An 18,684-nucleotide genomic window follows, 5' to 3' on the forward strand; every position below is an offset into this window, starting at 1 on the left:
ATAAGAAACGCAGTTGTTTCATGTTTAATAACACTCCAGAGCACTGACATTTATTTTGTTCTTCTGCGGTACATTTTACAGTCCATTTGTGCTGGTGAGTTCAGTGGGTACTCTAATTACTCAAAACCATATGGCCATGGCAAGCAGCTGATAAATGGGTTGTGATTTTTTTCTTTTTTTTCCAGGCTGAAAAAAATCATCTTTGCTTTGCTTAGGAGAGATTTTACAGTTTTGGGTTGACCCTCACTTAGTTTGCTTTTAACAGAAATTGCAGCTTTGTATGTAGACATTTCATGACTTGCTTGTAGAAATGTGGGACCATATCATATATTCATGTTGGAACCTTCAGAAGGCTCATTATTTACCATAAAAGCTGTCAGTCTTATCATCTGCTTGTCCGATGGTCTGAGGGGTATCCTGCCCTAAGTACCTGCAGGCTAGACTCCCGTCAGAGAATAGAACCAGCGGTGGTCTGATACCTGGCTCATGTCAAAAGCTTCATTACTCAAATTTTTTGGAGGGGCAGGGAGTCTAACTATTTTATTCTAGAGTTATCCCTGTATCCAGCCGGGCCATCAGAAAGCTGTTTTTAAAATATCTTCCCTTGCTTTCCCTACTTTATTTCCTGATTTATAAAAAGAGAGTTGAGTTTCCAATCACCTGCAGTGGGAGTTCCTCTATCAGTTACATTATCCGGCAAGACCATTGGTATGGATAATGTAAATGTTTTTTAGTTTTATCATTCAGTAAGTAAATATAACACTGTACCAATATATTGAAACTTATTAAAATGAGGTGGATTGAAAACATTTAATTCCCCTCCTTTATCCAGTGATCACATTAAGCACTATTTTTTGTTAAGTGAAAATACATCACATTTTTCTAGCTATTTTATAACACTTAGCATGTCTCTGCGTCTTTTCTATTATTGACTCTCAATTTCTGGCTTGTTCCCTCTAACAAAATGAACCATTTGTTCTTTCATCAGAAAAAAATAATATCCAATTAATTTGTTTTATAAATGAGTCATTTTCTCATTCTAACTAAAAACTTGTACATTAAAAAAACAACGAAGAGCGGCTTTTTTGCCATTTGTGATGGAAGCTCTGGAAACCTTTACAAGCAGGGGAAGATCTGTTGTAACATTATTTCACGTATTTTTTGTCAGGAATGCATTGGTATCAAATGGCAAAAACCTGAAGGATAGCTTCAATAGATAGGGATTTATTTGTTTTAACAAATCTCTTGGTGTAGGCACTAGAGAGCTGATGCCACCAGGGAACCGAGGTTCTTTCTGTTTTTTAACTCACTCTGGCATCCTGAGTACAAGAATTTGTCCTGAGGCTTTTCATCTCAAGGATTCTAACATTCTAAAATGGCTTCTGTGCGTCTAGATTTTACTTCTGAAGAAGATGGAAAGGCAAGGGGTGAAAGTCTTTTTCCAAAGCTTTTCCCTCCACCCTTCCACCCCAAACCAGGAATTATTTATATTTTATTGGACAAAAGTATGACATATATCCTCTTCTAGCTGCAAGGGGAATGGGAAAACAGTACTTTCACTTTTAGCCTGTATAGCAGGGGAGACAAAGAGAAAAAGGCCTATGAATTGTTACTTTCTCAGTCTGCTGGAACTGTCATTGAAAATGGACCAATATTTTTTGTAGTCAGTCTTTAGTATGGCTACTTTCTCCCATCATAATTTAATTTAGGAATTCAGAGCACATTTCATCTGCATCTGTTCACATAGACAATTCATTTTTTTGAGGTACAGATTAATTATATTTTTAACATGTTGAGATTATTTGTTTGTTAATCAAATTCCCAGACCCTTAGGACGAGACAATATATTATCACCTTTAATGCTTTTGAAATGCAGCTTCTGTCGCTTTTTGAACAATTTCTAATTTTTATGAGACAAGCCAAACATAGTGACTGTAAGTGTTGAACAAATGACAGGTTTCATATCAAAAAGAGCATTAGAGGAGCTTTTTAAGAATCTAATTGAAGGAAGAGGGAAGTAATAAAATATTGGAACTGAGATGAAATTGTCAAATGAGTAATGCCTTTGTTTGGGAGTAAATGAGAAAAATAATGTGACAGAGCAGTGGTAACACCACACAGTAAAACAAAGAAACAGCGAACACATGACTTGGTTTCAGTCCCTTTCTCTGTGTATGTTTTCCATCTAATTTTATCTTCATGAGCCTTGATTTCTCCTTTTTTAAATATAAATAGTAACCTCACTGTGTCAGCTGGCTTCCCCACCTAGAAACTGCTAGGCCCATGGTAAGTGTTAGTTTCTTCTAAGAATGGATAAAGGTGAAAAAATGACCAACTTTTAAAAGCCAGGCATGTGTAGTTCAAGATCTGTGTCCTGGTCAACTTCTGTTTTATGTGAAAGAAACCCATACTTTATTAATATTTTATTAATAGACCAACTGTCGAGCTTAGAATGGCACTGGGTTATCATGTATTTAAAATGACAGCCTAAAATAAGAAAACGGCTCTCAATGCATTTTCAATCAATTGTTTAATTCCATATACGTATGTATAGTACAATTTAGTAGAATTACTGGGTTTTGGAGAATATAGTTGCCTTTTCAAAAATCCATGGTTTTGGTTTCTTTATTATTTTTTTATATTTTTCTTCAAACTAGGATTTCAAGAGTGGACTTGGTATTACCATAATTCCTATGAATGTAGCAAATGTAAAGCAAGTGGACCGAACTGTGAAACAATCCTTTGAAATAATCACCCCCTACAGAAGTTTTAGGTAAGCCTTATGTAAACAGTTTGTGTTTGTACTGCTGCAGGGAAGCTGGGGGTGGGGGTGAAGGAGGGGCAGGGAGGGTACTTGTACATTGCTAGCGGTGATTTGTTTTCTTCTAGGACACTCAGTAAAATTATGTTCTTTCCCATACTGTTTATTAGCCAGTATATGTAAACGCCTTGTAAAAGCAACTTGAACAGTCACGCAACCTGAAAAGATACTAATTTCATGAGATTTCAGTCATTTATTTTCTTAATACTCTTCGTCTTAATAGGCTTGATGGGTATGTTAATTTTTCTTTATCAACAAATATATGAAAGCTTCACATTTTGAAGAAATAAAATACAAAGAGAATATTACTTGTTTTTAAGCTGTATTGCTATTTACCTTGTAGCCTAATCAAATATCGTCCCTCCTTTAAGATCAATCCCTAATTATAATTGCTCCATAACGATTTCCTAAAAGGAACTCCAGCTTCAAATGATGCTGAATTTAATGGATCTCCTAGCACATATTGATCGTATACTTTAGCATTTTGTTATATGTCTTGTATTATGATATTCTAGTAATTAATTCATTATGACAGTGAAACAGGAAACCTAATATATGTTCTTGATATGTGTAAATAATCTATAATGACTGCATAGCTTTAACACACAGAAGAGGCATCAGTCAGTATCTGTTGAGTTCAACCATATTAATTCATTTGTCACAAATAATCAATCTACCACACAGTAGTATGCAGGTCAGAGGCAATTGTCAGAGGCCTTTGAAGGACTAACAATTACTTAGCAATTTCCAAAATACTACCAAGTCTAGTACTCAATTTATCTGTCAAAATATGTCTACTGGCTCAAATTTTAAGAAATAAATGATCACATGAAGAATAACAAGCTTTATTTTCATATATGCAGACTCAAGCCACAACTGAAAATGTAGACATTGGCTGAGCTTTTTCTACTCATAACACTTGCGGTACCAAATATGTGGGGTTTTTACTCATATCAACCAAGTGTCCAACTCTGGATACCAACAAGGGGTCCTCCAATTTAATCCTATTCTGCCACCAACTACCAGAGTGAGCATCAGACCCCACAGGTTTAAAGGCTCAGTCCCACAAACCGTCCTTATTCAGACACCAGTCATAAGTATTGGGTTCCCAGGTTTACCCACATTTCTGTCCAGCTTGGCTATAAATCAGGGTTCCCATGATCTTCTGTACCCAGGGTTGATAGTTTAGTAGAATGGCTCACAGAATTCAAGAAACAGTTTAATTATTATGACCAGTTTATTATAAAGAATACAACTCAGGAATGGCCAAATGGGAGAGCTGCATAGGGCAAGGTATAGGGGGTGAGTGGTACAGAGGGCTTCCCTACCCTCTCTGGGCATACCACCCTCCCAGCACCTCAGTGTGTTCACCAACCTGGGAGCGCTTGTTTAGGTGGGTTTTTGTTGTTTATTTTTTTTTTTTGAGGTTTCATTCCATGGGCATGATTGATTACATCCTGGGCCATTGGTGATTAACTCAGGTAACTCAATGGCCAACCCCTCTCCCCTTCCCAGAGGTTGGGGGTAGGGCTGACTGAAGGTTTCAACTCTCTAATCGCACCTTGGTCTTTCTGGAGACCAGCTCCCTCCCATCCTGAATCTGTCTAGGCCCCCAGCCACAAGTTACCTTACTAGCATATAAAAGACAGTTTTATCATTCAGGGGACTCCAAGGGTTTTGGAAGCTGTATACCAGGAGCCAGGGGCAAACTCCAAATGTCTGTTTTTCATTGTACCATCGTGGCTGTGACCAATCTCTAGATACTTCAAAAAACATAATCCATCGAGGCAGCTCACTTTTCTTATAGATTGTTTAGAATATTAGTCATCTGTTATTTTCATTATGTTTCAAAGCATTTTCATCTTTAGAACAGAACATTTTAATGTGAAGCATCATTCTCTGGGCCATTGACTGAGCGTGGAGCATGTTTCCTGCCACATCAGGAAACATTTCTCGAAGGATTAAACTGATGTTTAATGTTTTATCCCTTCACTCAGGCACCCAATAAACACTAATATTAGAATAGATCAAAACATGGCTAAAAATGAGTTTGAATTCTGTTAGAATAATAATCATTTAAAACTTTTTTGATTTCTCGGTTTCTTAAAGCCAGCTATACATATTTCTAATTAAAAAAGAATGCATTTCTGATTGTAAAAAATTTAAATTTCTGTTGGGTGTTTTTGATAATTTAGTTTCAGACTATCATGGCGTTCTTTCTTGGCCAAATAATCCTATAGACCTGAAACGCTGCCCGTCTCCTGTTGTTTGTTACTTAATCACTGCTTAGGAAACACGGCCTCTCATTTAAGCTTTTGACCTACAAAGGCAATTTTTATATGCTGGTTAGAAAAATGTGTGTGTTAATTCTGGTTCAAAATATGTAAACAAAGTCATAAGTAATGTGGGAAATTCAAGGAAAAAATGGATTTCTAAATTAGATGATTTTTAACAGAAAAGACTATTCAACTGCCTGGAAGGCATATTTTTCAGCTGCTGTTTAATTTGTGAGTGAAATGAATATGCAAACTGAACATACTGCTTAATTGGCCTTTACAAGGGAGATCGATAATGCAGAAGTGTTAATTATTTCAGCTTTACAGCTGAGTCTGAAAAGGAGAAACAGGAGTGGATTGAAGCTGTGCAGCAATCGATAGCAGAAACACTCTCTGATTATGAAGTAGCTGAGAAGATTTGGTTCAATGAGTCCAACAGGAGTTGTGCAGATTGTAAAGCCCCGGATCCTGACTGGGCATCTATCAATCTCTGTGTTGTCATCTGTAAGAAGTGTGCAGGTAATTCGTGAGAAGTTACACTCTTCACTGTTGGGTGGCAGATTGGCACTGAATGCTCTTCGTTGTCAGATACAATGCCTCCCAGCTAATGGTTATGAGAAATAAAAACAGAGAAAGCTTATTACATGTAAATCAATTTTAGAAATGCAATTCTAAACTTCTCTTATGCATGACTTAGATATAAAAATTGATTTTTAAGCATGTAATCGTTTTTCTGTGCTTACTGGTCCACGTATGGATTTTTAAAAGACAGTGTTGAAATTTTTAGATTTTCGGTGAAAGCGTTTCAGAATGACCCCTAAACTCGCTTGCTCTTTTGTATGATTTGTCCTTTTTTCCCAGTCGTATTTCATAAGACTTATTTTTCCCATCAAGGTTGTTCTGAGCTCTAAACTTGGGTGTGCTGGATCTGATATCTCTTATAATGAGAACTTTTATATAGAAGCATTTTCCAGGCATATTGACGTTTATGAGAGGACCCAGTGCTATCACGGTTTTCTCATTGTGACCTTAACACTTTACAGATTATCCGATAGCTCATTCATTGTATTTGGGAACTCAGACAATTGTCCAAGGAGGTGGAGGCGGGGGACCCCAGCTTAGGTATGTGATCGTGGAGGTCTTGGAAAAAGTTAACCACAACCCAAACTTTATTTCATCTATTCAGCTCTACCAGGTCTTGTACTGGTCCTGGGAATTAAAAAGGTATAAGATGAGGCATTTCCTGCACAAATATATAAATAGTAATTACAACAGAGGATCAGAAGGGCAAGTGTAGAGTACAGGTTTCACTGAGAGAACACAGAGAAAGAGTGCCTGTCTCAGCTCGAGCAAAGCGCAGGACAGGTGCCTCAAACCCTTGATACTCTCTAGATCTCCATGGTACCACGTTTCTCATCATAGGAGGGTAGACTTCCTCACAAGCTGATAAACAACATCAATTGCAACATCAAAAAGCATCATCAAATCCCCCTCTTTGCGTTTTTCCCCATCGTTTTCTCCTCTCCAGTCTCATTGGAAGAGGTTGTCTTTGTGTTGCCCAAGGTCATTCTTCCCACTTATACTCCCTTTCTTCTCATCTTAGGATCTCACCCCATCACGTATTCACTCTCTGTGTAACTATTCAACTGCGATTTCTTTTGCTTCTTGCCTAAGTCTGTCCTGTTAACACTGGCTTTCCGAAAACTCAGCCTTCCCTTCTATGTATCATTCTCTGTCTCTTTTGTCCTTTAATAGACAAATACTTTCAAGACTAGTAGTTTGCACAGGTTTTCTTCATTTCTTTAACTTCTAGTTTTTCTTCAGCATCCTGTAATCAGCCTTCTTTTCTTTCTACTCTAGTACAAATGTTCTCACCACATTTACCAATGTATTTGAACTCTGAGTTTCAGTGTGGTCAATTGCTATCTGTATTGTCTTCTCTGCAATATTTAACACTCTTGACCAGTTTGTCGCTCTGACTTACATCTTCCCTCAACTTCCAGGACACTGTTTCCTCTTCTTGTCTCTTACTACTCTGATCATTCTTTTTCAGGTTACTTCCTTTGCCTGCTGCTAAAATATATGTGTCCCCTGAGGTTACATCCTTGTTCTCTTTCACTCTGATGTTCCTGAGTGATGATATTTATCATTTAAATTCAACATTCACTTTTAAGCAGATGATTCTCATTCTTTTGGAAGCCACACTGTTCTATCTACCTACTAGATTCTCTACTAGGATTTGCCCAAAATACCTCAAAAATAACACGTTAAAAATGGAGCGTTCAGTACTGCCCAGCTCATTACAGTTTTAACTGTCCGTTCTCCTATATCCCAAATCTTTGTCAGAAGCAATACTCTCCACCCTACATTCAAGCCGAAAACCTGAGGCACCTTTTGACGCTTTCTCGTTCCTCAAAGCCCACCAGTCCCCCAGTTTTATTTTCTCCGTATCTCTAAATCTGTCCTCCATTTTGTTTCTCTTCCTGTTTCAACTCAGATTCTATAGTTTCTTGTCTAGGCTACTCCAGTATCTCTCCCATTTTACCTATGTACTTCTAAGTTTGCCCTTCTTGTCTTTAGGTAGTCTTTATAAATGTGGACCTGTGCAAATTCCTGTCACAGGAATTCTAGGGTTTTGTACTCTGAGTAGTTTCCATTTCAAAGAAGGGAGGAAAGGAACCTCTCCCCTAATGTAAAGAGAATGAGCTTTCATGCTCCTAAAGCAAAAGGTCCTTATGATCAATGATAATGTGTTGTATACCTTGATTCCTTCTCAGAAAGAAAGCATCTGGCATATGCCTGAGTACCCAGTAATGACTGAATGGTGACTCATACTGCGGAGTCGAATTGATGATGCTAGAATGCTGGCTGTTATTCTCTTACTATTCTCTTCCAAAAAAGCAGAATAAGAAATTCACTTCAGATTTTCAAGTACACATTTACTAAAGTTGGAGCTAGTGTTTTTAAGAGTAAAGGGGTAGTATCTGTATTCATATACATGTAATTTACACAGACCCGTTATAAAATGTTTTCAGTTACCTACAGTTTCTAGTTAATTGCCAAATGATGAAAAAAATATACGTATGTATATACACACATGCACACATACATACACAAACACACACACACACATTCATGCATACACACTTGTAAAAGTGTAGTCTTATACCAGTACAGGGTGGTGGCTGATGAAGGCGAGTGCTGTTATCCTCACTGTGGTTACTTGTAATTTCTGTATAATTACCACCACTACTTCAGGGTGGAAATTTATATTGGTGTGTTTTAAGTTGAAAAGGTATATAAATACACACATCCATGTATACGTACATGCACATTTTTTTTTAGATGTAAAATATATTTACATACAAATTAATATAGAAATGCAACTGTGTTTTGACTTCAGGACAACATAGATCTTTAGGACCAAAAGATTCCAAGGTTAGAAGTCTCAAAATGGATGCCAGCATTTGGAGCAATGAACTCATCGAGGTAAGTGGGATTTAACTGTGGCAGTGGATAGCAGAGATCTCTGGGAGGAGGTATGCAGGGGGGTGACATGCCTAACTTTTCGGGTTCTTTGATTAAGTTCTCACCACGTTATAAAAATGGTTTACAGTCTGTTTGATAGCAGCAACTTTCTACTTTAACTTTCAGAAAGCTTCCTAAATGAGATAGTTATTTTTAAAAATAAAAGTACAGGGAGCTTTAATAGTAATAACTACTTTTCAAGGCTTGGCAGCTTTTTCGTTAAGCCAGAATTTACGTTCTTTCTTTTTAACCCAGCATGGATAAAATATTAGAAAAGTGATGAAAACATTGGGCAAAATTACCCTTCTTTATCTTGGCCATGCTCTGTCATTAGCTGCGATCACGTCTCACTGGCTGTCTCCAGATTCCATTTTCTGCCTGGGTTTCAGCACCATTCTCAACCGCATTAGCCCACCTACTCAGCCATTTTAAATGAAGCTGTCTTAATGTAAGCTTCAGAAATACAATGCTTTTGCTGTGATTTCTGTGGTTTGCAATTTCTTTCTTCGCTAATCTTTTACCACGATTAAGAGCAGCTAGGCTGTATTTAAAATAGAAATAGCATCTGCCTTCACACTCCATCTTCCTGAGAGAGTTGGATCCTTCTTTCATGTATTTTTGCATATTTCATACTAAGTTCCATTTTAATTTGTAATGTGAGTCAGTTTTCTGCAGATTTAAATACGTTTTAGGAACTGATATGTTTTATGATTTCTTGTTAATTCAGCTTTTTATCGTCATTGGAAATAAAAGAGCAAATGACTTTTGGGCTGGTAATCTTCAAAAAGATGAAGAATTACACATGGACTCACCGGTAGAAAAGAGAAAAAACTTTATCACTCAGAAGTACAAAGAAGGAAAATTCAGAAAAACTCTTTTGGCATCTCTCACCAAAGAAGAGTTAAATAAGGTACCTAATAAAATATAGCCCAGACATGGATTTTAATTTATTTTTAAAAATATATGCCAAGGGTTTTGAAAAGATATAAAACATATTTTACTAGTAGAAATTATTTTCTTTTGTGAGATTGCACCAGTGGTTTTCCCATGGTTTCACTTACGGACTCAGTATCAGTAGCAGATCAACTCTTCATCCATAACTGAGGTTTCCAGCTAACTTAGGCATACCCCATTGTTCTTAAAACTTCGGCAACTTTCCCGCCTTCAGGGCCAGGATACTCAATATAACTTCAGCTTGTACATTGCTGACTTTATGGCACCAAAATGAACATCATGTACTCAATTGATTGTTACAGTAATATCTGTTTGGTGTCCTGGTTGAAATTGTCATTTGTCTTTGGCTGAATGATTCCAGATTTTTTTTGTGACCATTTTATGCTGCCCATTTGGTTTTCATCCTTTTGGCAAAGAATTTGTTAAGCATCCTTCTCCCGTTTTTCAGATTGCTCCTTCATTTTCTCCTGTGTCAGGAGGCTCTTCTACATATAGATATTTAAAACATATACTTTTACATGCCTATAGTTTTTATGCTTAGAGAATATATTCTTTCATGGTTCTTAATTCTTTAGTATGCTTTTAATGGCAGTACTTATTAAATAAGGATCCCCAGGTAAGTAACATTACGCTGAACATTTTGGAAAATAAATAAATAAAGGCCTTTCCATACTTCTCTAGATATTATAAGATATATACAATTGATGTACATTTCTCTTCTTTTGGTTAGTTCCCATAAACTACGTTTTTCTTCTTAGTACACCTTTGGTATTAGTAAAGTGAGGCCACCAGTTGATTTTAAAGCAATTGCACACAATCAATTCAGGATTCAGGGTGGGTACATAAACTAGTGTACCTCAGGGAGATGGGATGGGAGTGGAGAACCATAAATTTATATAGGTTATTATTAAGACATTTAATTTTGTGTGTATAGGTAATTATTAAGACATTTTTGTTTTCATGGGTGCTAATTATATTATTAAAATAACTGACCAATTATACCAGACATTTATTGAATAATGATAACAGAGTATTATAGACCAAGGCTTATAATTAAGCTGATTCTGTATACCAAAGGTCCATAATAAATAAGTATAGAAATAGATAAGTTGTGGATTTTGGGAAGTCATTAGTGAAGCAGGAGAACCAAGGCATATCTTCCTCCACTGGTTGCCTCTTTTTGATGGTTATGGGGATCTTATCTGTGGATAAATTTACTGATGTCCGCAAATGTGGTCTTGTCTGACACACCACACAGTTCCCATGAGCTAAGACATTAGGTAGGTTTTACATTAGTTACTAGCTATTGCACTCTTCCTAAGACTATTATAGGAAAGTCTACCTGTTAGGATTTACTTCCACATTGGCCTTCTTAAACATGGCACTCTTAATGTCAGTGAATAATTTTTCTAAAATATATATTTATTTTATTGAATAGATACTTTTAAAAGTTAAGATATAATTTATACAAAATGTTGTATAAGTTTAAGGTGTTCATCTTGTTGATTTGATACATTATATGTTGCAATATGATTGCCACCATAGCTTTAGCTAATACTTTTATCACATCACATAATTATCATTTCTTTTTAGCAGTGAGAACATTTTAGATCTAGTCTCTTAGCAATTTTGAAGTATACATTAGAGTAGTATTGACTATAATCTGTGTGCTGTACTTAGCTCTCCAGAACTTATTTTCCTACTAGCTGCAAATTTGTACCCTTAAATATCATCTTCCCAATTCATCTACCCTCCAGCCTCTGGTAACCACCATTCTCTTGTTTTTCTGAATTCGCTCTTTTTTCAGATTCCACATATAAGTGCTATCATACAATATTTGTCTTTGTCTGGCTCATCTCACTAAGCATAATGCCGTTAAGGTTAATTCATGTTGTCGCAAATGGTAGGACTGTCTCATGGCTGAATAATTGTGTGTGTGTGTATCAAATCTTTATCCATTCATTTGTTGATGGATACTTAGGTTGTTTCCATATCTTGGCTGTTTTGAATAATAATGCTGCAGTGAACATGAGAGTACAGATACCTTTTGAACATTCTGTTTTTATTTCCTTTGTATGTATACCCAGAAGTGGGATTGCTGCATCATAAGATAGTTGTGTTTTTAATTTTTAAGGAATCTCTATATTGTTTTCCAGCATGGCTCACCAGCAATGCACAAGGTTTCCCTTTTCTTCACATCCTCACCAACCCTTATCTCTTGTCTTCTTCTTGATAACAGCCATTCTAAAAGGTGTGAGGTGATACCTCATTGTGGTTTTGATTTGCATTTCTCTGATGATTAGTGCTATTGAGCATCTTTTCATGGACCTGTTGGTCATTTGGATTTCTTCTTTGGAAAAAATGTCTGTTTAGTTCCTCTGCCCATTATTTAATCAGGTTGCTTTTTTTTTTTTAATTGAGTTGTATGTGTGTATATATTTTGGATATTGACCCCTTATCCATTCTATGGTTTGCAAATATTTTCTCCTATTCATTAGGTTGCCTTTTTATTTTGTTGATAGTTTTACTGTGCAGAAGCTTTTTAGTTTGATGTAGTCCCACTTACTGATTTTTGCTTTTGTTGCTTGTACTTTTGGTGTCATATCCAAAAAATCATCGCCAAGACCGACGTCAAGGAGAGTACTGCTCATTTTCTTTGAGGAGTTTTATAGTAACAAGTTTTATGTTTAAGTCTTTAATACATTTTGAGTTAATTTTTGTAAGTTTTTTAAGATGGGGTCTAATTTCATTTTTCTGCCTGTGGTTATCCAGTTTCCTAATTTCATTTGTTGAAGAGACTATCCTTTTCCCACCGAGTGTTCTTGGTGAATGGATACTTATTGCACATATAACAATTGCTGAGTTCTCTTAGGTGCTGGGGATGCAACTGTAGTGAAAAGTAGATGTGCTTCTCTCATTCATGAGCGTGATCTTCATTCAATAGTGGAGACTGACCATACATAGATGAAATTCAATAAATATACTGTCACGTATACAGAGTGCTGTGAAGGAAAAGAATAGAATGATTAGAGAGAGCAAGAGAGGACATACATAGGATTAGATTGGGAGGGCAATTAAAGGCCACTACAGTGGAAGGGACATTAGCTGGTTAGATTTTCCAACAACTTCATTTTGCAGATGTGAAAAAACTAAGACCCAGAGAGGAGAAGGCCTAAGATCACCTAGCAAATTAGTACAGAGTCAGGTACAAGAATTCAGGCTTCGTGATTTTGATGTGAAGGAGATTGCTGGAGGTCAGCCGAACCGTGGTAGAAAAGATAAGTACTTTTTTAATAGTAGACCCTCCAAGCTGGAAGTGCGAATGTGTCCTGGGATTTCTTGGCTCTATACTCACACTGAGGTACCCACTGGGATAGTTCATGATTACCCTGAAGTTGCATTACAGAGGGCAAATTACTCGTGATCCATCCAGATGCACCAGCCAGGAAGGAGGTAACTGGTAACCCTGAAGCTAAAGAGTCAGGGAGTCAGGGTGCCAAAATCAGAGAGTTTGGAAGCAAAGGGGAAGCCAATAAAATGAGGAAACAGGAAAAGAGGATGAGAAGAGATATGAAGGCAGCTTATTACTTCAAGGAAAAAAGAAATCCTGTCCCAGCAGTTCTACTGTTTGTGCAGTGATGACACATGTCAACAATGTTTTATTATGTTTGCTTATTGTTCCTCCTTTGCACATATCCCTCCCCACCAAAAAAAAAATATTATTTCAAATTACCAAAGCACAGCAATAATTTAAAGATTCTACAGATCCTGATTAGGCTGGAAAACACATACATACATATATACATACATACAATATTCATATGAAAACATTTAGTAGATACATCATTATATTGTGTTTGAAATATTTTTAATTTTCTGGGTACCAGTCATTATAATAGTATGTAAGTATTAAAAATCTCTTCCAAAGAAATAACGATGGATTAGAAGGTTTGGAACACCACAGCACCAAAACAATGAATTGGGACTTGGAGATCTTGGGTTATAACTAAAATTCTTACAAAGGAGGCCTTTTGTCCCTATTACTTAATTCAGGACATAACTTGTTATTAGATTTCTTAGTTAAAAAGGAATACAAACGTCATCTCATAAATGAATGGTCAGACTTTCACTCATTTTAATAGCTAGAATGCTATTTTCTTCCCTTAAAAGGTGTATTTTATTTTAATGACCAGGCTCTGTGTGCTGCTGTAGTGAAACCGGATGTTCTGGAAACAATGGCTTTGCTGTTCAGTGGAGCAGATGTCATGTGCACAACTGGAGACCCCGTGCACAGCACCCCGTACCTGCTGGCCAAGAAGGCTGGGCAGAGTCTGCAAATGGAATTTCTCTACCACAACAAGTTCTCAGGTGAGTCCCTGTCCCTTCATTAGCCTGGTTTCTTCTCATATATATCCCTACATGACTGAAGCCCAAATACAAGAAGAGCCATCAGAATGTAGAAAAATATAATTACCCAAAACTTGGAACATGCTTAAGGCTGAGTTTTCCTTCATTATAAGAAGAAAAAAAAAGTATAGGAAATAAATCTTTTCTGTTCCTTTAATCTTACAAATGGAAGATTAAATCGGTTAATCCCACATAATCGTTTTCACCAAAATTAAATCCGATTTTCATATATGAATAATAAACACAAGTGCTTATTTTGGGAGGTTTTTTACAAAGTAAAATAAATATCTTTGTATATGTTTTTCTGTGGTATATTTGAAGTAGTGTTTCTTCTAGCTCAAAGCTCACCTACATATTTATTTATAAGCAAAGGAACAACTTTATATTTTAGATTTCAAATGCATTATTTCTATACTTTTTCTAGATTTTCCTCAACATGACATTCATTTTGAAGGCGGGTTAAGTCAAGAATCCTCCCAGTCCACGTTCCTCTGTGACTTTTTGTATCAGGCTCCTTCTGCTGCTTCTAAAGTCTCTTCAGAGAAAAAACTGCTTGAAGGTATCCTTTCTGCTCCTTTAAGATTTTATCCGATAAAATTTTATTTCATTATCAAAACAATTAGGTTAAATTGTAGTATTTTTTTCCCTTAAGATGTTAGATTTGATCTTGTAGTAGAGAAATATTTTTTTTGAGGATTTATAAATGCTTCCAGGCACAGCTAATATTTTATGAACTGCAACGGGTTTACTACTGGGCTGGAATGCTGAGTGAATGAATTCTCAACAGAATTCACTGATGTCTACCTTACGGCCAACCAATTCTGTTTCAGGATGTCGGGGTTATTCCCAAGAAAGGGGAAACTCAGCCCATTCCTTTAAGGGACAGACACCCTAACTGGGGAGATAATATAGATAAATGTCAACCCGTAGGAAGAACTGACAAGATTTCAGTACATATTCTATCCACGTACTCCGTGATATCAAGTAATTCAGTTTGTTCTGATTGTGTGCATGCATTTGTGTGCACACATGCATGCTCGTGTGTTGTATGTAAGTAAAATAAATCTTAAGCCTGGTTTCCAAATAATGATGGGGATTAATTTGATTTAACAACCTATTCTAGGTTTGGAGAATTTTCTGAGCAGGGTCCCAGTAGGCTTTTCTCTGTCCTTGTGGCAGGCATGTGGTAGGCATTAGGAATACAGAAATGCCTAAGACACAGGCGTCACACTCATGCTACATGTATTTGAACTAATTTTAGAACTATAGGCAGGAAAATATGAGATGTGTTTTACTGGAACAAAGAGAATTTGAAAGAGATTAAGCTGTACAGGGCCATCGAGGGTGGGCATTCCGAGGCTCAGGAGCCTAGTATTGGGTCCCTAGGTGGTATCATCCAGCTATATTACTGGAGCAAAAGAACAATAGGATGAAAAACTCACTTTAGGGTGTTAATCCTGATCCATGTGCCTTTGAAATGATTATTTCAGTATAAATCCTTCTTTTTTAAAAAAATGATATCCCTAAGCAGAATTATATTGGGATTAACTGTACTTTATTAGAGTTTTCTGAAAACAGTAGCTATCCTTTAGTGAGCATGTACTATGTGTAAGGCATTGCTTTAGGTACTTTACATACATTAATTGTAATCATAAAAAACTCTGCGAGACATTTGGCATTATGCTGATTTGCACGTGAAAAATGGAGGAGCTCAGCATGAAGCAGAGTTTTATATCTAAGTTGTGTTATAAATGTTACTGTAACATTTTGGCCTTGGTCAAAGTGTAATGGCTGGGTGACACTAAGATGGCAGAGCACTTTTATCGTTTGCATTTAGATGTTTTTGATTCTTTCAGTAATTGTTTTTAATGTCTTCCTTCACTCAACCTAATCAATAAAAATGTCAAATTTTACAGAGATTTTCTCCTTATCAGTGTTTAACTCTGAAGTAGTCAAGAGTTGACTGATCAGAAAGAGAGAGAAAGTACCTGAATAATCTGTGAATTGGCTATAACATTTATTAAAATAATTGACTAACAAGGCAATTAATGGACTTGTAAATAAGTTTATAACTTTTTTAAGACTAATGCTTCTAAATAGTTGGAGCCTATCTTTAGACCTATCTTTCAAACCACTTATACAAAGATGAAATAGGGAATTTTAAATATAAGATTTTCTTCCTAGAGCTTTCCAATATATCATAGGCATGCTGCAGGCTAAAAATAAATTTTTAGGTTTTTTTTTTTTTTTGACAATTGTAGTTATACCACCTATAGACTTACCTGGTTGTTTTTCTATTTCCTTGAAATAGATCATTTTTCTTAATCACTTGATGACTGACTTGATGTTTTGAACTTGTAACTAAATCATTGTTTACATTATCTTTTTTTATGGATTCTATTGTTAAAATTTGTTTCAAAAAACAGAAACTGGTGCATTCTCTGTATGTGTAATTTAATTAGGGATGTTTTCTCATTTTGGAATATTCTGTTTTACGTAATATGAGATTGAACTTTTGTACTTCACTCTGTAGCACACAGAAAGTATTTCACTGGAAAGTAGTCTCCTGGTAAGGTCTTCTTTAATGGTCTTCATTTCTTCCCATCCAGTTCCCAAGCTCTATTATTGCAAACTCAAAATACTAATAGATCATGAAGCAGTCGAATACTCTCCTTCTTCACTAACATCGTCCTAGCCCCAGCCACCATCATGTCCTGCCGGATCTGTAATACTCCCTCTTTGTCTGCCAATACCTGCCCTAGCGTCCCTCCAAACCATTCTCCAAAAAGCAGACTTAATGACTGTTAAAAATGTAAATCAGATCCTGTACTTCCATTGTTTAAGTACATTTAACAGCTTCCTATTCCAAAATACAGCCTTATTCCTTATTATGGCCTACAAGACCTTCTCATACCTTCCAGCTTTCAGCTCATAGTCTTCCTTGCTATGTTACGTCATGCCTGGCCACCCTGGTTTCCTGTCTGCTACTACAACATGCTATGTTCTTTTCTGCCTCTTCTGGATCTTTGTGATTGCTGTTCACTCTGCAAGGAGCCTCTTCCCCCATTCTGTCTCCTCATCTTTCAGAGATCAATTCAGTGCTACCTAGTCAGAGAGACCTTTTGGCCCCTGCTAAAGTGTGTTCCCACTGCCAGCTCTTTCTTCTCTTTCAGTCTGCTGCTCATTTCCTTTGTAGCACTTAGCACACGAAGGTGATCCCTCCTTCACTGATTTCTCGTTTCCTCTGGAGTTGAAGCTCAGTGAGGCATCAACATATTCTGGCTTATCCAGGATTATCAAGTCTTTGGTGCCAAAACAGTGTCAACACATCGTCATCACATGATAACTATTTGTTGAATAAATGACCGTACCTCTAATCCGATTGCTGCCAGTGCAGAAGTGCAATATTTTGTTAATATATTGGTTTTCATCTGCATTAAGAATATATAATTGATGGCACAAAACATATTTTGTTCAGAAAGAGCTTACTTAAAAATAAAGAAGAAAATGTCAAACCACCAAGAAGCATTAAGTTCCGGTGTCTGGTATTTTTCTTTTTCTCTTCCTCCGCAGGATTCTGTAGTGTTGTTACTCTGATTGAGCACCAGCTTTATGGAAAAGATGAATTATTTGGAAAGATTTAGAGATTAAAGTGTGGTTGCCACCCTTTGCCTCTGAATGGCAAGCACCTGGACTGCAGCACTCCATCAGTGCTTGTCAGGACGCCACAGAGCAAAGTGATTAAAACGAAGAAAAAATCGAGGAGTAAAACGCATGCAGTCCTTCAGAGAGTTACGGAGGCTTCAGATTGTCAGTTCAGGTTTTCAGGATGTGAAGTTCTTCTAGCCTCTGGTTATGAAGACTGATCTGTCTTTTTCTTTTTCTTCTCAATTTAGGGTTCATGAAAAGAAAGATTGATAGCTCTTGTGAAACCTAAGGATAGAGCTGAATAATAGCATCCTGGTTTTGTTTTCTGTTCTCTCCCCTCAACCATATTTTTTTCCCCTTAGCATCTCACTTTGATTCGTTGACACAGTGTTTGATTTTTTAAAAAAGAAAATGGCTGATAGGGTTTACTAGAAACTCTGTATATCTCTGTTTATATTTCATTTCATAGATTAGCATTGAGGAATTTTGAAGATCTCATTTTATAAATGCCTTAGCTTGTATAGTTTTAAAATTTATTTTCAATGGAAAGGATTCCTAGTGTGTATTCCTGTTTTGAATGGATGCCGAATACCACCAGTTTAGGAAATTCTTCATCAGGAAACAGTTTCATGGTTTCCAAAAATAAAATCTCACCCTAACTATCTCAGATTTATTGTGCACATGTGTGCTAAAAGGTATGAGCTCCGCTCTGGCCTAATACATTTGAAAAAGGGACATACGTGTTACAAACGTGTAACAGGCACAGAGGGTGGTATGGGTAGTGGTTAAGAGGGTAGTTTTCCGAACTGACTGCCTGGCTTCTCTCTCCAACTGTGATGCTAAGTATTTGTATGATTTTAGAAAATCATTTTGTGCCTGTGGACAGGATACAAGGAAGGGGTATGTAATCATAGAACTGACCTAATGAGGCTGTTCTGAGGATTCAGTGACTTCGTGTATATAAAATGTGTAGCATAATGCAAGGCACATAAATATGCTGAGGAAGGAAGGAGGAGGAGGAACACAGCCGAGGGCCTATCTGTATACAGA

General features: G+C 36.6%; 1 protein-coding gene across 1 annotated transcript in view; it reads left to right on the top strand.

Annotated features, from left to right (window-relative positions):
- ARAP2 (ArfGAP with RhoGAP domain, ankyrin repeat and PH domain 2) overlaps nt 1-18,684 on the top strand; it is a 183,153-nt gene that overhangs the window by 66,594 nt on the left and 97,875 nt on the right. Inside the window, 6 exon segments of the mRNA XM_033106382.1 lie at nt 2,658-2,773; nt 5,417-5,616; nt 8,501-8,586; nt 9,353-9,535; nt 13,773-13,947; nt 14,411-14,545. Of these exon segments, the coding sequence (XP_032962273.1) occupies nt 2,658-2,773; nt 5,417-5,616; nt 8,501-8,586; nt 9,353-9,535; nt 13,773-13,947; nt 14,411-14,545 (895 nt within the window).

The sequence above is a fragment of the Rhinolophus ferrumequinum genome, chromosome 5 (assembly GCF_004115265.2).
Source record: "Rhinolophus ferrumequinum isolate MPI-CBG mRhiFer1 chromosome 5, mRhiFer1_v1.p, whole genome shotgun sequence".
Taxonomy (NCBI): domain Eukaryota; kingdom Metazoa; phylum Chordata; class Mammalia; order Chiroptera; family Rhinolophidae; genus Rhinolophus; species Rhinolophus ferrumequinum.